Source organism: Dromiciops gliroides, chromosome 2 (assembly GCF_019393635.1).
Source record: "Dromiciops gliroides isolate mDroGli1 chromosome 2, mDroGli1.pri, whole genome shotgun sequence".
Classification (NCBI taxonomy): Eukaryota; Metazoa; Chordata; class Mammalia; order Microbiotheria; family Microbiotheriidae; genus Dromiciops; species Dromiciops gliroides.
The window spans coordinates 576,294,159-576,319,264 of NC_057862.1; the positions used below are offsets into that span (position 1 = coordinate 576,294,159).

Consider the following 25,106-nt stretch of genomic DNA (forward strand, 5'->3'; position numbering starts at 1 on the left):
GGTCAAAAGGTCAACATTTTGCAGCTCACCACTTAACCCAGTATAGGGAAGGAAATGTAGGAAATATCCAGAAAGCTATTAATTGTTGTTGTTGGGGTGTTTTTTTTTTTGGCGGGGAAATGGGTGTTAAGTGACTTGCCCAGGGTCACACAACTAGTAAGTGTTAAGTATCTGAGGTACAATTTGAACTCAGGTCCTTCTGAACCCAGGGCCAGTGCTCTATCCACTTCGCCACCCAGCTGCCCCAAAAGCTATTAATTGCTAAACAATGTCTTAGTTCATCACTTTCTATAATAATAACAGCTAGTATTTATATAGTACTTTAAGGTTTGTAAAATGTCTTCCAAATTCTATCTCATTTGGGGGCAATTATACTCATTTAAAGATAAGGCAGAAGTTAAACGACTTGCTCATGAGTGTCTGAGGCTGGATTTTTCAACTCAGGTCTTCCTGCTTCCATGTCTTGTGTTCTATGCACTATACTGGGGCTTCTTAAATAAACCTTTTCCACCCACAACCCCTTTTCATCCAAGAAATTTTACATATAGGTATATAAAATAGGTATACATAACCTTTTACTGTTGCCAAAATTTTCGTTATGTTATTTTGTTATAACATTCAGTTATGTGACCCCAAATGGGGTCGTGACCCATAGTTTTACAAAGCTAGGCACTATACCACCTACCTGCCTCTTAATACATCAATGAAAGCAATAACTAAAACAATTTGCCAAATTCTACTTTCCCAGTTCATTTTTATGAAGATTTCAGTTTGGGTTTACCAGTGATCCACACACCTTTAAAAATTAGTGTTTGACTTAAACCTTCATTGCCCCATAAAGAAAAAAACAAACAAACCTAGTGTTTGAAATAGTTTACTGGTTTGTTGGTAATTCAGCATCAAGGAAATTAGCAGGCTTTTGATGAAACAATAGTATTTTCTAATATTTTATTCCTTTATTATCTTCATGAAAACAAAATTTCCTTAAGTTTAAAAAAAACCTTGGAAAAATACACATCTTTAAATTATCATTTATATATCACATGAATACAATTTCTAATATTATTAAAACTTATCTATTTTAGGAACATAGTGCAAAGTCATAAAGTAATCATTGATCCTTAGGGTAGCAAACAGTAATAGCTATGTCCTCCCCTAAAATAAGCTATGACTATTCTACTAGTCATTATCCTGACATAAATAACAAATAAACTATTAGGCATTAACGATTTTGGAAGACAACTCAACATGAACCTCAGTCCTCCAGTATGTGTTTCACTTTATTTTCAAAACACATTGCATCTAAAACCCTCTTTATAACTTAGTTTGTCATACATATCACCAGTCTAAACTAACAAATGACATCCTTATCAACTGCTACAGGGCAGAGATTGAAAAATAAAACTATTTACCTAAGTTCATATTGAATCTAATTCCCCTCCCTTTCACTGACGTGGTAATATATAATGTTTTCTTAACAATGAAAATTCTATTTAATATACAAGGGAACCTGGATATAGACTACATTTTCAAGAAATATGTCTTTTAAAAAATTCAAAATTGACTAACAATAATTGGTGAATTGTAAATTACTTTAAGAAATCTAAGATAAAAAATTCCAAATTATATTTTTATTTAAAAATACATTGGAAAATTCCACATATGTACAGTACATGATTTAAGCTTAATTTCAATGCACTTGACTTCAATTGGGATGACACTGACATGGTTTATGTTTTGATAAAGTCTTTTTCAAACTAACAAAAAAGGGAGACTCCTGTAGATTACCAGCTGGTTCTGATGTAGATGTCTTAACTGCTTCCCAGCTAATAATGAGGGATGACATTCATTTGCCTTTTATCACCTGGACTGTTTTCCGGCCATAATGATAATAACTGTAGGCTGATGCAGTTGTGGTGAAAGCTGTAAAACACCTTTTGTTGTAGGGGAAGTGGGGAAAAAAAAGGAATACAAGTTAAAATAATTATAAAAAATAGTTGCCTTACACCAAGCTTCCTTTTTAGTATTACATGAGACATAAGGTAATGAAATGTTAGGATTTGCCATCAGTTACAGAAAATTTCTTAACTAAAATTTAGTAAGCATAATTTTCAAAAGACAATGAAATCAAAGGATTTTTAAAGCATTTTAAAAAATAAGATTTGTGCTGTATATATCAAAAGCAAACAAACATTTGAAAGATGGAATAGATGACTAAGAATTCAATAGCAGTTAATAATAACTTCTTGTTGGTTTCAGTCATGTCTAGTTCTTTGTGACCCCTTTTTGGGGTTTTCTTGGCAGAGATACTAGAATGGTTTGCCATTTCTTTCTTGAGCTCATTTTACAGATGTGAAAACTGAAGCAAACAGGATTACACAGCAAAGTGTCTGAGGTTGAATTTGAACTCGGGTCTTCCTGACTCCAGGCTGAGAATTCTATCCACTACACCACTCAGGTGCCCCAATAGTAACTGCCCATTTGTACAAATGATGCAGAATATGGGGCAGCTAGGTGGCGCAGTGGATAAAGCACCGGCCCTGGATTCAGGAGGACCTGAATTCAAATCCAGCCTCAGACACTTACTAGCTGTGTGGCCTTGCAAGTCATTTAACCCTCACTACCCCGAAAAAAACAAACAAACAAATAGTAGGAAGCAAAATAGGCATGTGCAATCAGTCTACATGCAGTTTTGATTAACTTTTATTTTTCAAGGAAAGTACTATAGAGATTATTTGCTGCAAAGCAGCAAATGATCTGTTGAAACAAGCTGTGTTTATTTAAAAATACTTCACACAATTGCAAAGTATATATAAATATAATCTGCTATAACACTTAGTACTCATAAAGTTAGTACATTTTCTTTCTTTCTTTTTTAAGTGACTTGCCCAGTGACAGCTAGTGTCAAGTGTCTGAGGCCGGATTTGAACTCAGGTCCTCCTGAATCCAGGGCCAGTGCTTTATCCACCGTGCCACCTAGCTGCCCCCAAGTTGGTACATTTTCTGTTTTTGGGGGGTTTTTTTTTGAAGGGCAATGAGGGTTAAGAGACTTGCCCAGCATCACACAGCTAGTAAGTGTCAAGTGTCTGAGGCCACATTTGAACTCAAGTCCTCCTGAATCTAGGGCTGGTGCTTTATCCACTGCGCCACCTAGCTGCCCCTTAAGTTGGTACATTTTCAATGCTACAGATTAGTATCAATACTGTTGATACAGCCAACAGTAGCACTACAGATGAAATAATTTTTAAAACTACCAAGAGTCACATTAATATTTTTTGAGTGATGAATTTAAATTTTACCTTACCAAAGTATTTGAAGATAAATGCTGTCAACATAATTGAAAACTGGAGCTGCCAAAGAAGCTGCCACTAAAATTAACTGAACTGCTGTATTCACCTACAGAAAAACAAATGTTTAGGAAAAAATAAATCAAGGCCACTTAGATCTATTCTCAACTATGTAGCACAAGGACAAGTAGACAGCGAAACCGGTTGTTTTAAGATAGAGCATCCACCAGATGTCAGATGTTGAACTGATATATTCCTGATATAGAAATTTAGATATAAAAATGATAGCAAATGCGTACAACTTTTCTTCTAAAGCAATTTTAGCTATTTAATTTTATAGAGGGTTTACAAATGAATGCAAGGTTACTGTATACAGATGTGAGAAGAATAGCATTCGTTTGGAAATAATACAAACATCTTTCATTGCATATTGCTTTAATGATTTCACATTGATTTCAAATCACAAAGTGATTTCACATGATCTTAATTTATTTGCACAACCCTATCAATAAGCATTTATCAAGCTACGTACTATATATCATGTATTATGCTAGGTACTAGGGATACCAAAACAAAAGTAAAATAGTTTCTGCCCTATGGAGTGAACTGGGCAAGCATTATTATCTCCACTATTTTAATGGGGGTAAAATAGACATGAAACAATTTATCTCAAGTCACACATCAAGTTAGTTGCAGAACCAAAACTAGAACTTAGGCCTTCTGAATTCAGTGATCTTTTCTTTATACCACCCATTCCCTGGCCCAACAGTGTTAAACATTCATCTCATTGCTTACCCTCATCAAAGCAAACTTTTCTAGAGTTGACAGGATGTCCCTGATATATGGGCTTGGAAAAGGGACTAAGAAAAGGGAACAAAGAACATACTGACTATCACTGGAATATAGAGAAAAGACAACAATGAAAGAAGAGGAAGTGGTATAGACAAGGGAAAAACACTATTAGGAGACCATAACACCTTATGATTTGTGTTATGTTATTTTTCCAACCACGTAACAATAAAAAAGAGGACCACTTCAAAAAGATGTTTTTACTAAAAATAGCAAAACTGTATTCAACACGTACATGGTGCAGAACACTGTCCTAAGTGATGGGAGTAAAGGTGAGTGGGAGAGGAGGAAAGAACCAAGTTTAGAAAATCCACGGTTCCTGCCCTCAAGAAGTTTACAGGGTTGCTGTGATCATGAAAGAGAGATATAACAAACACTATGAATTATTTTATTCTTATTATTAATATTATTACCTGGAGGCCTACCTACAGGGATAAGATGTTGAAACATTTGTCCTTATACCTCCTTGAATCACCTGCCATTTAGTGGTACTCCCTTCCAATTGCTGCTGAATATAAAGCACTTAGAAGCCAAAACAATATAGATAAAATTAAAATACCATTAGAGCAGGTTAGCTAAGTCAGTTACAACATGGTATTTATGAGAACAAGGATATGGTTTCCATCCCCCTGTAGACCAGTTAGTTGTTCCAAGGCCAGACTCCAATCGAAGCCGCTAGAGATGGGGCAACAGTATATTGATAGATCAAAGTAAATTGTTACTATTAGAAAAGCAGTTCCAAGCACATACATACCTTTATGGAAATATCATTCTCATGTTAAAAAACCAAACAAACCTATTACTACTGTAACGATTGGAATAATGCCACCTGCTGGATACTTACTGTAGAAGAGTTCTGCCCATGAAGCAAAGGTCTTTGAGGGCAAGACCAGGCTTCAGGAAGTGACGCGGACTAGTGGGAGGAGGAAGGAAGAGACTGGCGCTCAGGCTCGTTTTTCTTTCCTCTGGACTCTGGCGGAGAAGGGAGCTAGAAATGCGCTCTCCCTTTAATAGATAGGAATCTAGGCCTTTCTCTCTCTCTTTACCAAATTCTTATTCTCCTTAATAAATGCTTAAAAGTCTAACTCTTGCTAAAGCTTATAATTTATTGGCGACCACTCATTAGATATTTTAGACAGTTTAGCTAGAATTTTAGCCCTTAACAGATGGCTGACCACGAAGAGGAAAGCTGAACCTCACTTCTGATCTTCCGGTTGGGTAAGAAATTTCTCCTACCCTTTAAACTGCTAAGTACTGGCGCACTGACTGTGTTTTCCCTTTAAATTTTTTCGAATGGACCTTTTAAACTCCCTAATTACCCTATTTTTGATTTTAGTCTGTTTAACCAGACAAATGGGAGATAAGATCATGTTAATGCTTTGTTTTTGTGGATTTTCTATTTTTCTTTTTATTTTTGTTAAAAGAGCCAGCAACTTACTCACACAAGGAAATATCTCTCCCTCTCCCAAGCATGCTTTTTCAGAAAAACCTGAAGAGATTCCCACAGCTTTTCCCAGTTCTAACAGTAATTGTTGCTTTAATTTTGCATGCCTGGAGGCAATGACCCACCCTCTAGAAGCTTTTAATCCCCTAGCACCTGGAGGCAAAGTGGGGGAAGAGGAATCCAGGCCTGAGTTCAAAATCAAGTCTGATTCAAATTGCTCTGGTCCCTCCCCTCCTCTCCAGACCCCACCCTCTACTCCTATGGCCAAGCCCATAGCTTCCCCTGCCTGGGAAGTCCAGAGATCTGATGCACATGCTCAACTTTCTCTAACTACATTTGCAGCTTCAGGCTCAGCCCTTTCCCAGCCTGGCTGTGCTTTTGAGACAATCTTAGAAAACTCTTTAAATTCCAGATATGCTCGTTTTGTTCATAATTTTGCTAACCTGCTTTTGTCTTTAATTAGTAATCTTATAAAGCATTTGTATGGTGAAAAGCCTGACAGACAATATAGAGGGGTTAAAGAAGAAAAACTTAAGCTGAATAAGAATGACAATCAACATAGTTCAAGACTCTGCTTCTTTTGCCATGGAAGGGTATATATTTTACAGAAATGTAGAAGTAAGCAGCAAGGTATTGATATGAGTATTGGGGATTTTAGATACCGGAATCAAAAGTGTTTTGAATTCACTCAGAGTAATAGTATCAGTTCAGAGGTTACATAGGATTTCTATGCTATTATATATACATTTTGAAATTAATGGTATGGGTTTATTTTCATAGAGATTTTCATGCTTTTGAGATTGTGTTTTATACTTAGTTTTTAAAACAAGGAGAATATTTGTAAAAGCTTTTTATAGTCATGTGATCAAGTTTATATTTTATAATACTCTTATTAATATTAAGTTCATATTCATTTAGATTTCCCTAGTTTGAATTTCATTGTCTTTTATTATTCCACGTGTATTTTCTTCTATTCATTCATCTATCTAATTTTGAAACATGGTTTTGATTTCATAATACAATGTTAATTCTAGGAGTATTGTGCTCCCATATTCTGAGTTATTTGTTTTTGCTATTTTTTCTCAACTGATTATTTGATCAAACTCTTTAAAGCATTTCCTTGGCAAATTGGTTGCCAAGGCAAGTGTAAATTGATTCTAGAAGTATTATTTTTGATAAGCATATTCCAAAAAAAAAAAAAAAAAAGAGGGGAACATTTGTAAAAGTTGTCTTTGAGATTGTGTTGTGCTTTAACTTGTATTTAAATATGTTCAGATTTTTCAAAAAAGTAATTGTATGCTAAGTAAAAAAAAGGTATTATTTGAAATTGTTGCATAATTATATATTATATTCTGAGTCAAGATGTATTCACATTTTTTGCAATCATTTATTATCCTCAATTTTTAAATCCATATGAGACTTGGATTATGGGAACTTATCATTTAAGACATTAATTGCCTTTATTCTGAGTTATCAGATGCCAGTTGGCCAAGATGCCATCCAATCACAAGAGGAATACATGCAAAGAGCAGACATTGAACTGTTACATGAGGGGAGACATGCACGAAGTTAAGGTATGGCCGAGGGAACGGCTTTTGACAAATGTTGAGGTTGGATTCTCTTGGTTTAATATTTATTTTATTTTTCCCCACAATATTGTACAGATGGCTGGAAGTATTCATCCCACCCATCTCACTTCTACACCTGGCTTCTATGCTCCCTCCTATATGCCTGATGCCATGGACATCTCAATCCCATGCATCTGATTAAGTCTGACTCAGTTTCTTCCAATATGTTCGGTGGCTTGGACATATATTCCATCCACCTATTTTAAGCCTGGCATACTGTATGAGCAGTACATATTGCTCAAGTGTGGGAATGCTCATATCCCATCATTTCTCTGTTCTTTTATGGTAACCCCCATAATTATCTCAGGTGTCATGATAAATACAGTGTTGAATTTGGCCTTGACACCTGTTACCAATTATATTAGATTTTTTAATTTCTCATAATGGCATGAGGATAATTAGGCAGATGATGCAAAAAGTGATGAAACAAAGATAAAAAAATTATTTTTAATAATTAATATCGCAGCAATTATCTTCTCAATTACCCTCCATAAGGGGGGGACTATAGTAATATTATAATTTTAAAGAATGGTTCAATTTTTGTTTTATTATATGTTTCATGTGTAACAACTAAGATTCTGAATTCCCTTAGACATGTTTTTGAGAACTTTCATTGTTTGATTTGATTATTGACAAAGCTATTTTAAAGTTGTGTTAAGCTCAATTTTGTAGGAAATTTCCTGGCTGATTACCAGCATCCATACCTCAACCCCTGAAAAGACTTCCATTCCACGACTACACCTAGAGGACATCTGAGAAAAGACTTTCAGAGACTTTAAATGAACAGTTTTGATTTGTTTTTGTTGTTTTTTTTTCTCTTTCTGTTATAATATACACCATCTGTAACATGTATTCTCTGCAGAGGCCCTCCCTTTGCAAGACCAATGTCAAAGCGTCGGTTCATGAGGAGAAAAAAAAAAAAAAATCGCCCCTCTGGACAAAACTTTCCTCTCTTCCTTTTCTATATTGTTGTTCACATATTATTAGTTAGCAATAGTTATTATATTGTTTTTACTGTTCCGTCAAGAAAACATTTTGTTTCTTGAGGAACAACAGGGGGGACTGTAACGATTGGAATAATGCCACCTGCTGGATACTTACTGTAGAAGAGTTCTGCCCATGAAGCAAAGGTCTTTGAGGGCAAGACCAGGCTTCAGGAAGTGACGCGGACTAGTGGGAGGAGGAAGGAAGAGACTGGCGCTCAGGCTCGTTTTTCTTTCCTCTGGACTCTGGCGGAGAAGGGAGCTAGAAATGCGCTCTCCCTTTAATAGATAGGAATCTAGGCCTTTCTCTCTCTCTTTACCAAATTCTTATTCTCCTTAATAAATGCTTAAAAGTCTAACTCTTGCTAAAGCTTATAATTTATTGGCAACCACTCATTAGATATTTTAGACAGTTTAGCTAGAATTTTAGCCCTTAACACTACTAAGTAGAGGTTACTAGAAATAAATGTTTTCTCTGGTTCCTTTGAATGTAATTGCCAACATATAAAAGTAGATTATATGTAATGTTTACATTGCAGGAAGGCAGCAGAAATGATTTTTGCTTGTTTAAGCAGCAATTACCCTTCCACTCTTCACCCTCCCCAATTCAAATATATCAATCACTTTGGAAAGTACTTTAAACTTTCTAATTTCCCAATAAAACTAACAAGACTGATAAAGATCTAGGAATTTAAGAAGGAAAGAGGGTAAGATAGAAGTTATGTGGGTGACATTACTTTCTTATAAGGTGTCATAAGCACATATATCATTTGCTAGCTAATTCATTAAAAGAGAGCTATGTTTCATGGTAGTTCCAGCAGATCCAAGGACCTACACTTAACAAAAAGCTACAATAAAAGATTTTTGTTTCTTTGAGTATAATTTTTTTTTAATGCATCTTAGTCATCGGGAATGAATAACATAATAATAAAGGAGACAAAAAATGGTGTAAAACACTGAAAGAGTTTATATTGTGCTTACCTTACTGATGAATGTTGGCTTTAATCTAGCAGTGGCATAACAAGGATTGAAATATCTAGCAAGTGTTCGCTGTGAAAGTGATAACAAAAGTTTGGATACTTAATTTATTTTTGAAAAGAAAAAATTGCACATTTTATACTGATACTTTTTATAATCTACAGAATAAAAAATAAATAGTAATATCTGCAACAGAATAATTACACACCAGGATCCTGCTTTATACAATCAAAAGATTAATAGAATCATTTGAATAAATAAATCAAACTGAATGCATAACAAAACATCTGTTTAACACTGTACTTTAATTCTTACTAGAATGACTACTTTTAGTTTGGAGAATTAAAAATAGTCAAGTCAATGACATTTTTTTGGTTTATTTTTTTGGTTTTTTTTTTGGAGGGGGGGTGTTTGTGGGGAAATGGGGGTTAAGTGACTTGCCCAGGGTCACACAGCTATTAAGTGTCAAGTGTCTGAGGCTGCATTTGAACTCAGGTTCTCCTGAATCCAAGGCCAGTGCTTTATCCACTGAGCCACCTAGCTGCCCTCAAGTCAATGACATTTTTTTAAAATCCATTCTATTTAGTTAGAATCTAGCTGGTGATTTAGAGAGCAGGAAAATGCTTTAGAGTAGTCCTAAGCAGAAATTAACACCATGCTGACTCTTACCTTTAAAAGACAATTTTTAAAAAGCTTGTGATATTCAATTAAACAGATGAATCAATTAACTAAAAACAAATTTGCACTTATAAAATAAGTTCCTGTGCCTTTTAAATTTAATTGTATTTTCATGTTATTAAGCAATTACTTTTAATCTCTTTTATGAAGCAAGATGATGCATGCTTAAAAAAACAAAAACAAAAAACCACTATTTGAATCAGTTGAGGGATGAAAAATTATCACTCAAAGATACCTCAATAACTAGACCTCACTGTATGTCAAACTAATACTACAAGACTCCAAGCCTTTACAGAATTTTTTTCCTCTTTACAGGCTTCAAATAATCTTACTTTAAAATAAAGTGTATTATTTACTTACTGGTGATGGCAGAGTTCTGTATCTGACATAAAAAACAGCAGCAATCAACACTATATCTCTTGAAATAATCATGTAAGTAAGTGAAACTGAAAAGTGAAAATGAAATCATTTTAACATATATATTAATAAATACATCTATAAACCCCCATTTACTCAGTATTGTCAGGGAAAGTGTTCCACATACATTTTCAAATTAAATGCAGTTTACTTTTCTGAATTTTTAAAATTCTAATCATCATGCACGGAAAACTTTCTAGAATGGATTAACCATTCTTCCATCTTCATAGAGTACACAAAAGATAACTTTTTCTTGATGACCTCAGGGCTTCCTTGTTTTGTTTTGTTTTGTTTTGTTTTGTTTTTGCGGGGCAATAGGGGTTAAGTGACTTGCCCAGGGTCACACAGCTAGTAAGTGTTAAGTGTCTGAGGCCGGGTTTGAACTCAGGTACTCTTGACTCCAGGGCCGGTGCTTTAACCACTGGGCCATCTAGCTGCCCCACTCAGGGCTTCCTTGTGAAGCTCTGTGTTATAATATCATGATGCTGTCAAGGACAAGTGATGTGTGCAGGATTAAAAGACCCCAGAGGCTACTATTTAAAAATTTTTAAATGTCTTCCCCTTCATTTCTCAGGTCTTCAGCTATTATTTATTGCTACCATGTTTGCTTCTAAGAAAATCCATGGTTTATTATTAGAATTATTACAATATTATGATAGAAAGAACATAACATCTGATAAGAGTCTTTGAATCAAGATCTGTGTTTAAATCATGCTTCTGACACATAGGGGTTCTATGTGATTGGGTAAATTGTTTTAACCTCTGTAGCCCAAACAATTTTTTTTCTTTTAAGTGAGGCAATTGGGTTTAAGTGACTTGCCCAGGGTCACACAGCTAGTAAATGTTAAGTGTCTGAGGCCGGATTTGAACTCAGATACTTCTGAATCCAGGGCCGGTGCTCTATCCACTGTGCCACCTAGCTGCCCCCCAAACAATTATTAAGACTTTAAGTTGCAGGCCAGTTGCTGATATATTTTGGTAGTGGGTATCTTCTGTCACTGAGTTTCTTATGGTTTTGTTTTGTTTTTGCAGGACAATGAGGGTTAAGTGACTTGCCCAGTGTCACACAGCTAGTGTTAAGTATCTGAGGCCAGATTTGAACTCAGGTCCTCCTGAATCCAGGGCTGGTGCTTTATCCACTGCACTACCTAGCTGCCCATGTTGGCAGTGTGGTCTACATTAAAATGAACTCTAGATGACATTAGGGAGAAGAATGTAAAAGACCCTCACTGAAGCACAGAGGCAAAGTCCATTATCTAGGTATGGCTTGATCTTAATAGTACTTCACAGAATTATATATTTATTTTGTTCCCTTGGGTTTGTCCCAGATCAAGGAGAACAGGACTTTCTGGAGGGAAACAGGTAGAAAGGACTGAGGAACTCATCTCTGGGTCCCCCCCAAGAAATCAATTATCAATAATTATTTTCTCACACTTAAACCCAAGAAATCACAGGTCCGGTTAAAAAATATTATGTATGATTATGACTATGTAATTTTGTAAGAAACTTACCAAAATACTGAATATTATTTTTGACCTCTTACCTGGAATAAGATCTGCACATGTCAAGCTAATATATAGGACACTGATGAGTATTTTATCAGCAAGTGGATCAAGAGCACTTCCCAATGCTGATTTCTGGTTGGCCCAGTTTCTAGCAATAAATCCATCCAACTGAAAATAAAAAGAGTTTGTTTTTTAAACAAATGTCATTGTTAATCTATAAGAGATACTTTATAGCTACAAGATCCAGTATATATACAAAAAAAAATCAGTAATGGCAATCTGTTAATTCTATATGAAAAATAAAGCAATATTCCCGGATTGCTAAACAAATGAAAAGTTATTTACAAAACATATACAATCAATTGAAGTATTATAAAAATTTGATGTTATATACCTCCCATGCTTCTTCAACTCATTATTATAAATTTCACTTCTGAAAATTGCTCAATTATGAACCTGCAATTTTCATCACTTCCCTACTATGTCAACAATCTAGATGTGCAGCTTGGCTTATTAATACTGGTGATACATTGATTACTTATATATACTATTTTTAGTACCTGTTTGGTAATTTCCATATTCTATGGCATCAACAACCTGTGTCTTTGAGGCACAACCTTCAAGAAGGCTTAAGGCAGGGGCAGTTAGGTGGCACAGTGGATAGAGCACCAGCCCTGGATTCTGGAGGACCTGAATTCAAATCCAGCCTCAGACACTTAAGACTTACTAGCTGTGTGACCCTGGGCAAGTCACTTAACCAATTGCCTCACCCCCCCCCCCCCCAAAAAAGACTTGAGGCTTCTAGCCTCTTCATTCCACTGAAATAATCCCCTTCAAAGTTACGTTGTTGGTGGTTTTTTTTGGAGGGGGGGGCAAGTAATATGAATTTTGGTGATGGTAGAGCCATCTTGATAGAAACATTTCAACAGCAGCTTTAAAATATAGTGTTTAAATGCTAACCAGTATAATTAGTGTTTAAATGCCTTGTTAGACATCAGGGTACCCTATTTTAATCTTTTGAAGAAGTGTCCATGTGTAACCCATGTCTTTTGGTAGGCTTATAGGAGGGAATATATATCGGTTACACACACACACAAAAATAGTTATCTTTACTGATGTCACTTCAAACCAAAAAAAAAGTTCCTGATAGGTTAGTTGTGTAAAAACCTAATCTCATGTCCTGTTTTGTTCTAGGTGGCACATAGTTATTCAATTCTTCATATAGAAGCCAGTGTACTTTTTTTTTTAAATATTTATTTTTTATTTTTTAATTTTTTGGGGGGCGGGGCAATGGGGGTTAAGTGACTTGCCTAGGGTCACACAGCTAGTAAGTGTCAAGTGTCTGAGGCTGGATTTGAACTCAGGTCCTCCTGAATCCAGAGCCAGCACTTTAACCACTGCACCATCTAGCTGCCCCACCAGTGTACTTTTTAAAAAAATCTTTGAGGAGTTTTTTGTATGATGAATTTGGCGGGGGAAGGGGGGGCAGGGCAATGGGGGTTAAGTGACTTGCCCGGGGTCACACAACTAGTAAGTGTCAAATGTCTGAGGCTGTATTTGAACTCAGGTCCTCCTGAATCCAAAGCCAGTGCTTTATCCACTGTGCCACGTAGCTGCCCCCTATATGATGATATTTTAAATGAAATGTATACTCTCCAAACTAAAGCTTGAGGTTTTCTAGGAGTCACATTTTAACAGTGTTTGTATACATTTTAACTCTGTGATATTTTCTATTTTTGTTTTGTGTATTTTAAGTATGCACAGTGTACAGATTTTTTTCTTGTAAATAAAATGTGTTTTCATTTGTCCTCTGACACTGCCACAACTCTGGTGCATGGCCTTATCACTTCATGCCTGCACTAATGAAATAGTCTGCTGATGGGTCTACCTGCCTCAAGTCTCTCTATACTCCAATACATGCTCCACTGAGTCAATAAAGTGATTTTCCTAAGGCGAAGGTCCAACCATCCCACCTCCTCTAATCAATAAACTCCAGTGGTTCCCTATCACCTCCAAGATTAAAAACAAAATCCATTGCTCAGCGTTCAAAGCCCTTATCCCCTTGAATCTTTCCAATCTCATACCTTACTCCCTACCAAGTATTTTCTCTTACTGTCCCCCATGTCTGGAATGTTCTCATCTCCGCCTGCTAGCATCCCTGCCTTCCTTTAAGTCCCTACTAAAATCTCATTTTCTACAGGAAGCTTTCCCCAACTTCTCTTAATTTTAATCCTTTCTTCTTTTAATAGATTGTTGTTCTCCTGCCCCCTTTAGATTATGAGCTCCTTGAGGAAAGGACTGTCTTTTGCCTCTTTTTATATCCTCAGTGCTCAGCATACTGCCTGGTATAGAGCAAAGCTTCTTAAACTGTGGATCACAACCCCACATGGGGTTGTGTAACTGAACGTGGGGGCTGTGAAAAATATGGTAGTAAATGTTTGATTTGTATATCTATTTTATATAACTATATACCTGGTATTGAATAAAAATTTCTCAGGTGAAAAGGGGTCATGAATGGAAAATGTTTAAGAAGCCCTGGCATAGGGTAGGTTGCTTAATAATGTTTAAAGTGTACTGACTGACAATCTGATCTCTGTTTAACACGTTAGGTAAAAATTTGCTAGATAAATGCTTTCTGACTTAAAACTTTGATACTGAAAATTATTTCCTTGTTTACTATTGTAAAAGAAGTTAGGCAAAGTAAAATTTGAAGCAAATACTTGATTGGTGGTATAGATTCACATTAAGAAAAAGGGTAGCTTAGGGTATCTTAGTATCTAGGTGGCGAAGTGGATAGAACACCGGCCCTGGATTCAGGAGGACCTGAGTTCAAATCCAGCCTCAGATACTTAACACTTACTAGCTGTGTGACCCTGGGCAAGTCACTTAACCAATTGCCTCACTAAAAAAAAAAAAGAAAGAAAAGAAAAAGGATATCTTAATACATGTTTTAAACAGTGTATGATAAAATTACTATGGGGTTTTAAACCACTAGAATCTTTATTTTGGGGGTCTTTTAATGTTTTGTATTTTCATTGAACATGCTAACTAACTATTGGACTGTTAGCAAAGTAACAGTAGACTATCATCACCTTAGTAAAAAGTGTACACTGTGGAAATATATGTATATATGTATGTGTACATATATATACACACACACATGTAAAAATATATAGAGACAGATATATACAAATATATGAATGAATAATGGGTCATCCACTAGGAAAAAAATCCAGTAAACTACAAAGGTATAAGAGTATTCAAATGCACTTATAAACTGTGGAAATTTATTTTGATTTGGGGACCCTACCTTTAGGCTGAGATTAGAAAGCCTTAGGCCCTCAGGGTCTCCCCCCTCCTCCTCAGCTTCAGCTGAGTGAAAAAGCCCCGTGGGCTATACAAGATGCCAGGTCAGACAGCTGGGAGGAAAAAAAAAGCCCCCAGCTCCCTCTGACCTGAGCAGATCCCGGATAGCTTGTGCCAAGGCACGTGAAACTTGGAGCGCACCCCCCCCCCCCACCAGCCGCAGCTCTGGCTGGCGGATTAGCTTGGTCTGTGGGGGCGAAGGAAGCCCCAAGATTTGAGTGGAGAGAAAAGGTATATATAGACCTGGGGGGGGGGGGGGCTGGAGAGTTTGGGCTGACTAGAGGAGGAAGGAGACTAGAGGAAGGCTGACTAGAAGAAGGAGGGAGACTCGGAGACAGACTAGGGGGAGATGGACTAGAAAAAGAAGGAGCGAGGACAGACTAGATAGAGAGACAAGATTAAGAGGAGTAAGGCTGACTAGAGCAAGGGAAGCTGACTAGGAGAGACAGACTAGAGGAAGGAGACTCGAGGAAGGACTAGGAGAGAGGCTGACTAGAGGGGAGCCCGGACAAGGACGGAAGAGAGTTCGGTTCAGAAAAGGAGAGACCGGGCTGACAAGGTTATGGGCCTTAATACAAACCAGGGAAAGTGTAACGTGCCCTGAGGCCGGAGGTGGCCAAGGCCCTTATTGTATTCAAGAAGTTCAAGGCGCAGCAGGTTCGAAAGAGACCCCAGGAAAGCAGTCAGGTTGTACACTTTATTTCCCTGTATTCCTAATTTGAAATAGTATCTCATAAATAAACTCTGCTTTGATTATTTAGTTAGAGGCTTCTTAATCTTTAGTCTATCAGTTTGGGAGCAGTGTGGTGGAACTTTATCAACGACCTACATTAAATTAAACGCAGTCAGATAGCCAAATAGTCACAAGTCCCAGATTAGTCCTCCAGTCAGATTAGCCCCCCAAAATTAAGCTAGTCAATTTAAAAATATTTCACAAAACTAAAAGAAATGGTTTCATTTAGTCAATAATTATTTAGTGGCTAGAATGTTATATATGATGAGGTTAAGTAGAAAGACAAACTAATCCAAGACAACTTCTTCATAAACACCCCACCCCCACCACACCACAACAATCTGGCCAATGAGTGGACCAGTAGTCTCACAGAAAGAGCATAGGGGTGAGCGCTGGAAGACTTGAGTTCTAGTTCCATATCTGCTGCTAACTATGCAATCTTAGGTAATTTACTTAACTTTTTTGTACCTCAATTTCTTCATTTGTAAAATATAGATAATATTTTGCAAAGGTAAAATGAACTATTTAGACAGGAAAACACCTCAAAAATGCCCAAGAGCTGTACAAATGTAGAGTATTGTTATTGAAACTTTTAAATATAGAGGAATACCTGAGAATTGCTACCATCTGAGAAGAGATGCATCTAAGAGATTATTAACAGTACTATCCTCAAATTTGATCAATTTTTTTCTGATTACAGCAACATTCACTGGCCCTTTTAATAAATGACTACAGTGGTTCAATACATTTATGATTTTTGTAGACACACACTACAACTTACCAAATCAGTTAGCCCAGCTAAAGCAAAAACTCCTAGTGCAACATTAAAATCTTCTTCAATAATCAAATAGCCCAAAACTGGGGCCAAGGCAATTCTTGTCATTGACAATAAATTTGGGATTGTCCATGGGTTTTCATACTGGAACAGAAAAAACAAGATCTTAAGTTAAAAATTAATATATACTTTGATTATTTGCAACTTCAAAATAGTACCATCACATCCTAAAAAGATTAAGGGAGTGGTTTAACAGGAAAACCAATAATGTGGCATCTTCCCTTTCCACCAATGACCAGAATCACACAGACTAAGTGCTTTAACCTGAGCTATTAATTTAGTTTTGTGTCTACCAAAATTTATTGAACTCCTACTAGATATCGATTGGGTTACAGTATGATAAGTGTTAACAGGAAATATAAACAAAAGAGCATCTGGCTGCTTCTATAAGCAGCCTCCTAAGTACAAGTGGGTCAATTAGAGAATGGCAGAAAGAGAAAAAGATGCAAACACAAATGACTAAAACACAAAACAGAAATAGTTTCTGCTTTCAGAGGTTTCAGAAGGTTTTTTTGAGTTTTTGCTGAAGATGGGATTTTAAAAGGTGAAGGTTTCAAGAGGAGGGCATTTCAGTAGCATGAGCAAATGGTACAAGAAGCAATAATGCATGGCTTTTGTTTGTGGAACGATCATTAGTCCAGTTTAGACATGGTATAAGAAAGGACATAAAATAAAGCTACAAATGTAGATACCATTATGCAAAGCCTTGATACCATTATGCTGGCCTAAGGAATCTCTCTACCCAGATACCCTGCTGACAGTTAAAGAGAATCCAGAACAATTTTAAAGAATTTATAAACCAGGTCTGGAAACTAATTTCTTCTCTTAGCAGATCTTTATGCAGTATGTTGGCATTTAGGCTTCATCTTGAAACTGATTTGAAAGCTACAAACAGCTATTTGAACTTGTTGGTGACAATAGCTGACTTACAGCTACCTTCAAGAAGCTCCCATATTTTCAACAAGAAATTTTTCTAGTGACAGCATTTCAATTATTGAAAGTTTCAGTTGTAAATGATAGAGCGGAAATAATCCTCTGATAATGTGCTTTCCCTGAAATCCAGTTCTGAATCGCTACTCAACTTCCTAAATGGGATTTTCTTCTCATTCACCCAGAGACCCATTATTGCCTTGTTATTTAGTGCCTGATAGAAACTTGGTAGATACATTTGAAAAATCAAATCTTAACTGAAAGATTCTAAGAAAAAGGTACTACATTTTTCTAACAGAATCTGGCAACAAATGTTTTTAAACCTAACATGAGGGCAGCTAGGTGGCGCAGTGGATAGAGCACCAGCCTTGGAATCAGATGAGTACCCTGAATTCAAATCCGACCTCAGACACTTAGCACTTACTAGCTGTGTGACCCTGGGCTTAACCCCAATTGCCTCACTAAAAAAAAAAAAAAAACCAAAAACCAAAAAACCTAACGTGGTTTTTTTTTTTAAACACAATGTCTGAAAAGTACAGTACAGTGAAATTCACAGGTTATAACATTGTGTCATTCAGTAATCCAATTGGAATACAAATCTCCAGACATTTACTTAGGCCACATTATTGTTCTTTCTGTATCCTCCCCTCCTCCAGCTACTTACCCTACAATATCTAGCATAATACACCTGTCACATGATATGCATTCATAAATAACTGTGGAATGGATTTTGTTGAGTGGGCCCCCCTACATAATTTAACTGAACCCCACTAGGAGTGTGTTCAAATTAAAGTTAAAAGGTCACACTCTCTTTTCCATTGCCACAGTCCAAAGAACAAAGACATATATTTCCAGGCACAGTCTGGTATAGAGCAAGCTAAACCTATCCAATGACATAATGAAGAAAAATGTGATAAATCACTTCATGGCTGAGGGGAAGGAAATAAAAAGCAAAAAACCAAAACAGAATGAAAACATTAAGAATTACTCTTGGGGAACCAATGAGATAAAATAAACAAGGATAAACAATCTTGTACATCTAGGTAAATTAATTTGATAATTCTGACTGAAGAAGCTACATTGTATTCCAAGTTAATGGTGAAAGGAGTTAGTTTGTTTCTGCCATAAAGTTCAGGTCAGTTCGAATATTTTATCAAATTAATTCACAATCATTAAGCTAAATTCGCAAAACTCTCAAAAAGTTAAAGAAGCTAATCTCAGATTACCCAACCAGATGACACTCAACCTGTGTCATGCTCAAGAAAGGAGTGAAGTTTATGAAGGAACTTCTGCCAGGATATGGCAACCTCAAACCATACAGCACGCAAATGCCAACATGCTTTAGCTATTAAGGAAGCTGATACTTCTGACTTGATGTGGTTACCTCAACTCATGCTGCACATCTGATGGAATGGCCTAATAGAGGGCCATTGAAGACATAACAATTGAAGAGAGACTCCTATCATGACGACAGAAGTTCTCCTACACTTAAAACCCGGTTGACTGACTTAATGTTTGATCAATTATTTAACAGATACCAGGTAACACATGAAAAAAAAAGTTGCAAAATATTGACAAATAAGTTTCATTTTTATCCTAAAAATCAAAGATATAAATGCTTTAATTAGAACTAAAAACAATTAGTCTTTTGGGGATAAAACTGAAAAACAAATAATCATATGCTTAAAACTAAGCTTTGTTTCCTCCCTAAAATTATGGTTCCTTTTATTGATTCCTTAACAAAGAGAGTTCACTTAAAAATATTTTTCATCTAACGACAAGGACTCAAACCACTTTTCAAATCTGGCAGTTCCCAAAAAGCACAGGTCTCCACAGAAACCTCAGGGGGAAAGGTGGTTGGCTTATTTTGCCGGTGACACTCTAAATGGCCGAAGCTGGAGGCCGAACGCCTGTCACCTCCGAAATTTAAGACCACTCCACATGTGGCAGGTGGGCTCACGTCAGCGCAGATGTGAAGCAGTTCAGCGGCAGAGGCAGCCTCGCATCGGCCCGAGGGAGCCCGTCCCCGCGGTCCGCGGTCTGCGCGCTCTCCACCCACGCGGAGCTGCAGGTAGATCCAGATCAGGTGAGAAGAGGCGAGGCGCGCAGGTGGCGCCCCTCCGGGGGGGTTACCTACCAGGCTGGAGGGGTGCCGGTTCCACGCCGAGTTCAAGACTCCTTTCGCATCTGCGGCTTCTGGCGTTTGTTCCGGGGCCCCCTTCCCCCCTCCAGAGCTGTGTCCCCTTCGGCCGGACCCTGCCAAGCGCAGGCCGGCCGCGACCCCGGTCCTGGGACGAGGGCTGCCTGGCGCGGGCGGGAGCAGCCCCCAGTGGGTGGGCAGGAGGCCCCAGCAGCCGCAGGAGGTGGCGGGGCCCGGGTTCAAGGTGGGTCGGGGCCGCCTCCCAGCGTCCGCCAGGAGCTCCTTGAGTCCGCCCGCCCTAGACCACCGCCGGGCAGCCGCCCCCGGCTCCTCGGCGGGCTCCAGCTCGAACTTCGCTCCCGCCCCCAGGGAGGCCCCCCGCTCCAAAGACACGGGGCTACGGGCCCGGGGGGCCAGCGAGAGGCTGCGGCCGGCGCCCTGGAGCACCCCCCGGGATCCCCGGCTCAGCCAGGCTGGCAGCATGGTCCGGGCGGCCGCGGCAGCCACAGCGACCGGGCCGGGGAGAGAGCGCGGAAGTCGCTTCAGCGGCCTGAGAAGGAGAAGCAGCAGCAGGAGCGGGAATAAACGCAGGAGAGTCGCCTCTCCATGAAGGCGAGTCCTTGGTCGCCCTCAGGACCCACTAACCCCACGGCATGGCCGCGTCCCCGGGCGCGGACACCTGCATGTTCTTCTTCGAACGACCAGCAGCCTCCGCCGCCGTCCAGGTGGCCCCGACAGTGGCCAGGGGCGGGCGCTTTCACGACACTTTTACGACAGCCCGGTGCCTTCCCTGCCACTTACCCCGACCGGGTCCGTTAGTTGGGGCCGCGGGGGCCGTTACAGTGCTACCAACCACCGCTCCGCGCGGACTCCGGAGGCACTGAGGGAAGGGGCGGGGCGAGGAGCGGGCGCGAGGCCCCTGACACCGGGAGCCGGGGCACGTGCGGAGCCCCAGAGACGAGAGAAGAGGGGACCGTGGTTGGGGCAAGGGGTGACCACATCCCACTGGGGAGCAGGGGGAGGGACACGGTGTGGACCCACGGCTTGGGAAGGGAGACGACAGAGTTCGCCCCCCAGCTGCGTTGCTGGGCTTTTCCTCTTCGGAGCGGGCAGGCTGCCTGGTCTTGGCATCACGGGGCAGCGCCGACGGTCACGGACGCCCCTTCCTTGGCTGCCTCCCGTGGGAACAAGCGGTCCTCCCAGGACCAGAACGGAGCTCCCACCTGGTGAGAACGGTTGGAGGCGGCCCGAGGTCCCACGTTGTGGGCTGGATTAGGCTGCAGCCTCCCCTCATTGACTAGAGAAGCGGAGCGTCCCGCAGCTCGGGACTCGTGGAGCTTTGAGCCAGGTCTATGAGATGGAGCTCAGGAAGGAGAAGGCATTAGAAAGTAGATGCCCTTCATTTGAGGGGAAGGATGTGAAGGCGGACTTATTTCTACTGTGGGACTAGAGGTAGGGAAAGGGGATGTTTGCTTAGCACAGTGCCAGCCACATAGTAGGTGCTTATTAAATGCGTGTTGGCTTGTTTGGAGCCCTTTTGGTGTTGGGTGTTAGGACTTTATCAGATTAAACTGGCAACAGAAACGGGCTCGTTAGGCAGCATCCGATTATAACGGGGAGGAATTTGTCTTGTTTATGCCAGAACTACCGACAAATAGGGAGCAGAGTAAAACAGTTAACAGCGGGGAAACTAGGCAGTGAATACGGTTGGCGCCAGTTTTGAATTCTTGTTTTGCTGCTCCAATCACCTTGGGCAAGTCAATCAGAGATATGTTCTGTTTCAAGTAGAATTAACCATCTGAAAGTTTATCCTGTAGCACATTAATTTCTTAGACGAAAAGTGATTCAACAAAATAAATCCTTCAATTTAAAATGAACCAGTATAAGATTGAGAAGGTGATAGTAATTTGGAATATAGCCTTATTGTAATTAAGGGTATCGCCCTCTTATATAATAGATACCACCTAAGACAAAAGTCAGTCAAATCTTCAAGGACATTAAAGTGAACGACTAATGGAGATTCAGAATTTAGAGGCATTCTCTTAGACCTTACATACCTTCACTAAACTTGTCACACCAGAATATTATTCTCTAGTTAAGTATATCACATACCATGATACCTCTCCTTCCTTACTCCACAAGGTGCTGTAAAGGACATCTTTCACTATTTTATTAAAACTGCTTTCTCCATAAATTACTGTTTATCTCCTAATTGCCAAAGTCAGTGGCCCTTTGTCAACCCACATCCTTTGAACTGTCATTGCTAATCACCCCGTCCTTGATAATTTATTCTCCTTTAGCTTTTAAGCATGCCCCAAACTATGTCTTCAGTGTGTTTTTTAGTCTCTTTAGGACATAGTTTTTGTCCTAATTTATTTTGCTTGACTGCATATTTGTTAGTAATGGGAAGGAGAACCCCATATGTATTGAGGCCTACATGTGTGAAGCCTCTTATTTGTATAGCCAGAAGGGACCTCCTCCTACCCCCTTCTCCAAGGGAGACTTTAATTCTTGTCCTGAGAAGCTGGAGGCTGCTCTTCTCAGAGAGGGGTGGGGGGTGGTAAAAGTATTATCTATATTGTTAATCTAGGGGATATGATTAAGTTCACCTTAACTTCTGATAGCTTTGTCATTTCTAAGGAGAAGAGGGACTCCTTCCCCAAGTTCTATATCCAAGGCTTTAACCTCTACTACCAAATACTAGTTCCGCAGTTCACACACACAGTGAATAGCAAAGAATCTCATTTATCCAAATGACAGCAAAACAGAAATCAGAGAAGGTATGCATAAGAGAATGTATACCAGACAATATACAGTGAAGGATCTCTCCTATTGGGAGCATGATAACTCTGCTCAACCAAGAGAGTGTCATAATCTCACCCATGGGGAAACTCCCTGAGTCTTACAAGTTGGGAATAGGTATATGATGGAGACTTCGAGCTCTACTCGTGCCTTCCCAGAATCTTTTCTTTCAGTAACTGGAAGTAAGGTTGGTCTCTTCCATCTTTTCTCTTGAAGCTGGAAGCCAGAAATGCCCAAAGCGACTCAACTCTGAAGACTAAAACTCAATGACTCCCGAGGGGATACTAATGAAGACAGAAGCTCTGTTGCTTCTGGAGAGGGCTGGGCATTCATCTCCACCAATAAGGAGAATCCCATATTGATCGGCTTTGAGGCAGAGGTTAAATTAGAAATGTATTTCTTCCCCCCATTCCCCCTCATCACCCCCCCAATCGGGGAGAGAGTGAACAAGGGGAGGAAGCTAGGATTGCAAAAAGAATCCAAAAAGGGTCATTTGAACATGTTTTTTTGAAATAGATGGAAACAAGGCCAGAAAAAAATCACATAAATAGGACAGCTTTGAAAATAACATGTTAATTATATTCTTAAAAAGAGAAGCCAGCTGTCCATTATTTGCTAGCATTTACATAGTACTTTAAGTTTTGGCACTTTGAGTAAAAGATTTACAATTTCATGCAAAATAATTAGATTGGGTTCTAGCTGGTAAAGAGATCAGGTGTTTTGCATCTCCTGTGGTTTCTGTGATCTTTTAGTCTTTTTTCCCCCTTTTTTTGCAGGGCAATGAGGGTTAAGTGACTTGCCCAGGATCACACAGCTAGTAAGTGTCAAGTGTCTGAAGCCTGATTCGAATTCGGGTTCTCCTGAATCCAGGGGCCAGTGCTTATCCACTGCACTACCTAGCTGCGATCTTTTAGTCTTTTCAATGGCCTATGAGATAATTATGGATTTGAGTCAGATTAAACTCTGAGGATGGGGTCTGGAATATACCCAGCCCTGCCCCAGTATAGTTAGTTTTAAAGTTTATTGCTTGTCAAATTCTCACCGTCTCCTTTAAGTTTTATTGCCAATTAACAGTATTTTTACTTCTGCTCAGTCTCCCCATTTGTCAGCTACATATTAGTTTTATCTGGAATCCATCATGTGTCAGAACCCCAGTCCCTGTTGAGTGGGTCGGGGAGTTTGCCCACCAATTCAATACTCGGGACTGAAGAAGAAAGGACAGGGTTCGGCACAGGATGCAGCAATTAAGTTGAGACCAGATGTTAAGTGACATGTCTCTTTTTCTCAGAGCAGAATCCCCTTGACCCTAGGGTCCCAATAATGGATTATTCTTTTATTCTTTATTCTATTTCTTTGATTTCCCAACATAGCCGAAGATAAATTTTAACCCTGTCATCCTTCTAAAATTAACACGACTACAAAACAATGCTGAAACACCTGAGTGACTCTTCCTGTTATTCAAATTGAATATCTTTAGAGATAGGGGCCAGGAGAGGGGAGTCAGTGGGAACTGTGAGATCTGAAACATCTGACTGTCACTCCCCTGTTCTCTCTTCCTTCGGTTTGACCTTGTTCCCTCTCCCCCTTTCCCCCTTGTTCTTGGAACACGTATGCATGTCTCCATACATTGATCAGGAGCTAAACACGCACCCTGGGTGAGACAGGCTTGGATGTTAGATTGGGAGCTCGCCCTAGTGTGCGTGGGAACTTCCCTTCTGACCAACATTCCTATAAAAGGTCAAGACATGTATTAGCTATCGCGACTCAGGCATTGAGTTTGCCCATTCCTGCAGGAATGTAATAAATCTGTCTCTGCTTGACTTGGTGGTCTCCTCGAGTTATTTGGGTAAACTGAGGCAGTTTGCCCCAAACAATGGGATTGATTGCTTTGCCTCATATCTGCTCCCAGATTTCAATACTGCCTCCATGTAATGATTCCAAAAATCTGTATCTCAAGTCTTAATTTCTCTCTTTACCTTCCAATTGCCCACATGACATCTGACACCTAAAACTGAACCTATCAAAAAGTGTACTGATGTTTTTCCCACAGTCACCTGTCTCAGGGCATAAACTTTTCCCACTTGTGACCTCTTTTTGCCTGAGATATTTACATAATCCTGGGTACATATGTATATAAAATAGGTATGCAAATCAAACATTTACTGCCAAATTTTTCATGACCCCCCCCCAATTCAGTTACTTGACCCCATATGGGGTCTCAATCCAGTTTAAGAAGCTTTGATCTCCCTTCCTTGTTTGTGTTAATGATAACTATTTTCTGAGTTAACTAGGTTCAAAATCTCAGGTAACACAAATCAACTTCTTTAATCAAGGATTTATCCTTGTATCTATCCACTCTTTGCTACTGCCAAGAACCTTATTTAACCAGTGGATTTTTCTTTATGCTATGCCTATTTTGCATTATTCATATCCTCTTTGCTCCAGCCAGACTGAACCAGTCCGTCATTATCTCATACCGATGTTTGGTTTCCATACATTTGCATGAGCCAGCCCTCGGGGCTGGAATGGAC

The 25,106-nt window shown here is 39.2% G+C and overlaps 1 protein-coding gene across 1 annotated transcript; it reads right to left on the reverse strand.

The window, feature by feature from the left end:
- Positions 1-861: 861 nt before the first annotated feature.
- Positions 862-20,502, reverse strand: CRLS1 (cardiolipin synthase 1). The gene is made up of 7 exons (XM_043988225.1): positions 19,771-20,502; positions 16,650-16,787; positions 11,808-11,937; positions 10,208-10,293; positions 9,173-9,241; positions 3,305-3,396; positions 862-1,934 (listed from the first exon to the last, which is right to left on the reverse strand). The coding sequence occupies exons 1-7, from the start codon at positions 20,254-20,256 to the stop codon at positions 1,847-1,849; spliced, it is 1,089 nt and encodes a 362-aa protein (XP_043844160.1). The 5' UTR covers positions 20,257-20,502; the 3' UTR covers positions 862-1,846.
- Positions 20,503-25,106: the final 4,604 nt, after the last annotated feature.

Coding starts and splice junctions, on each gene's coding strand:
- CRLS1 (XM_043988225.1), bottom strand. CDS start 20,256: ATGCTGCCAGCCTGGCTGAGCCGGGGATCCCGGGGGGTGCTCCAGGGC. Junction 11,938..16,649: donor TAGCTGGGCTAACTGATTTG/GTAAGTTGTAGT, acceptor TTTTATTTTCAG/TTGGATGGATTTATTGCTAG. Junction 10,294..11,807: donor ATGTGCAGATCTTATTCCAG/GTAAGAGGTCAA, acceptor TTCACTTTTCAG/TTTCACTTACTTACATGATT.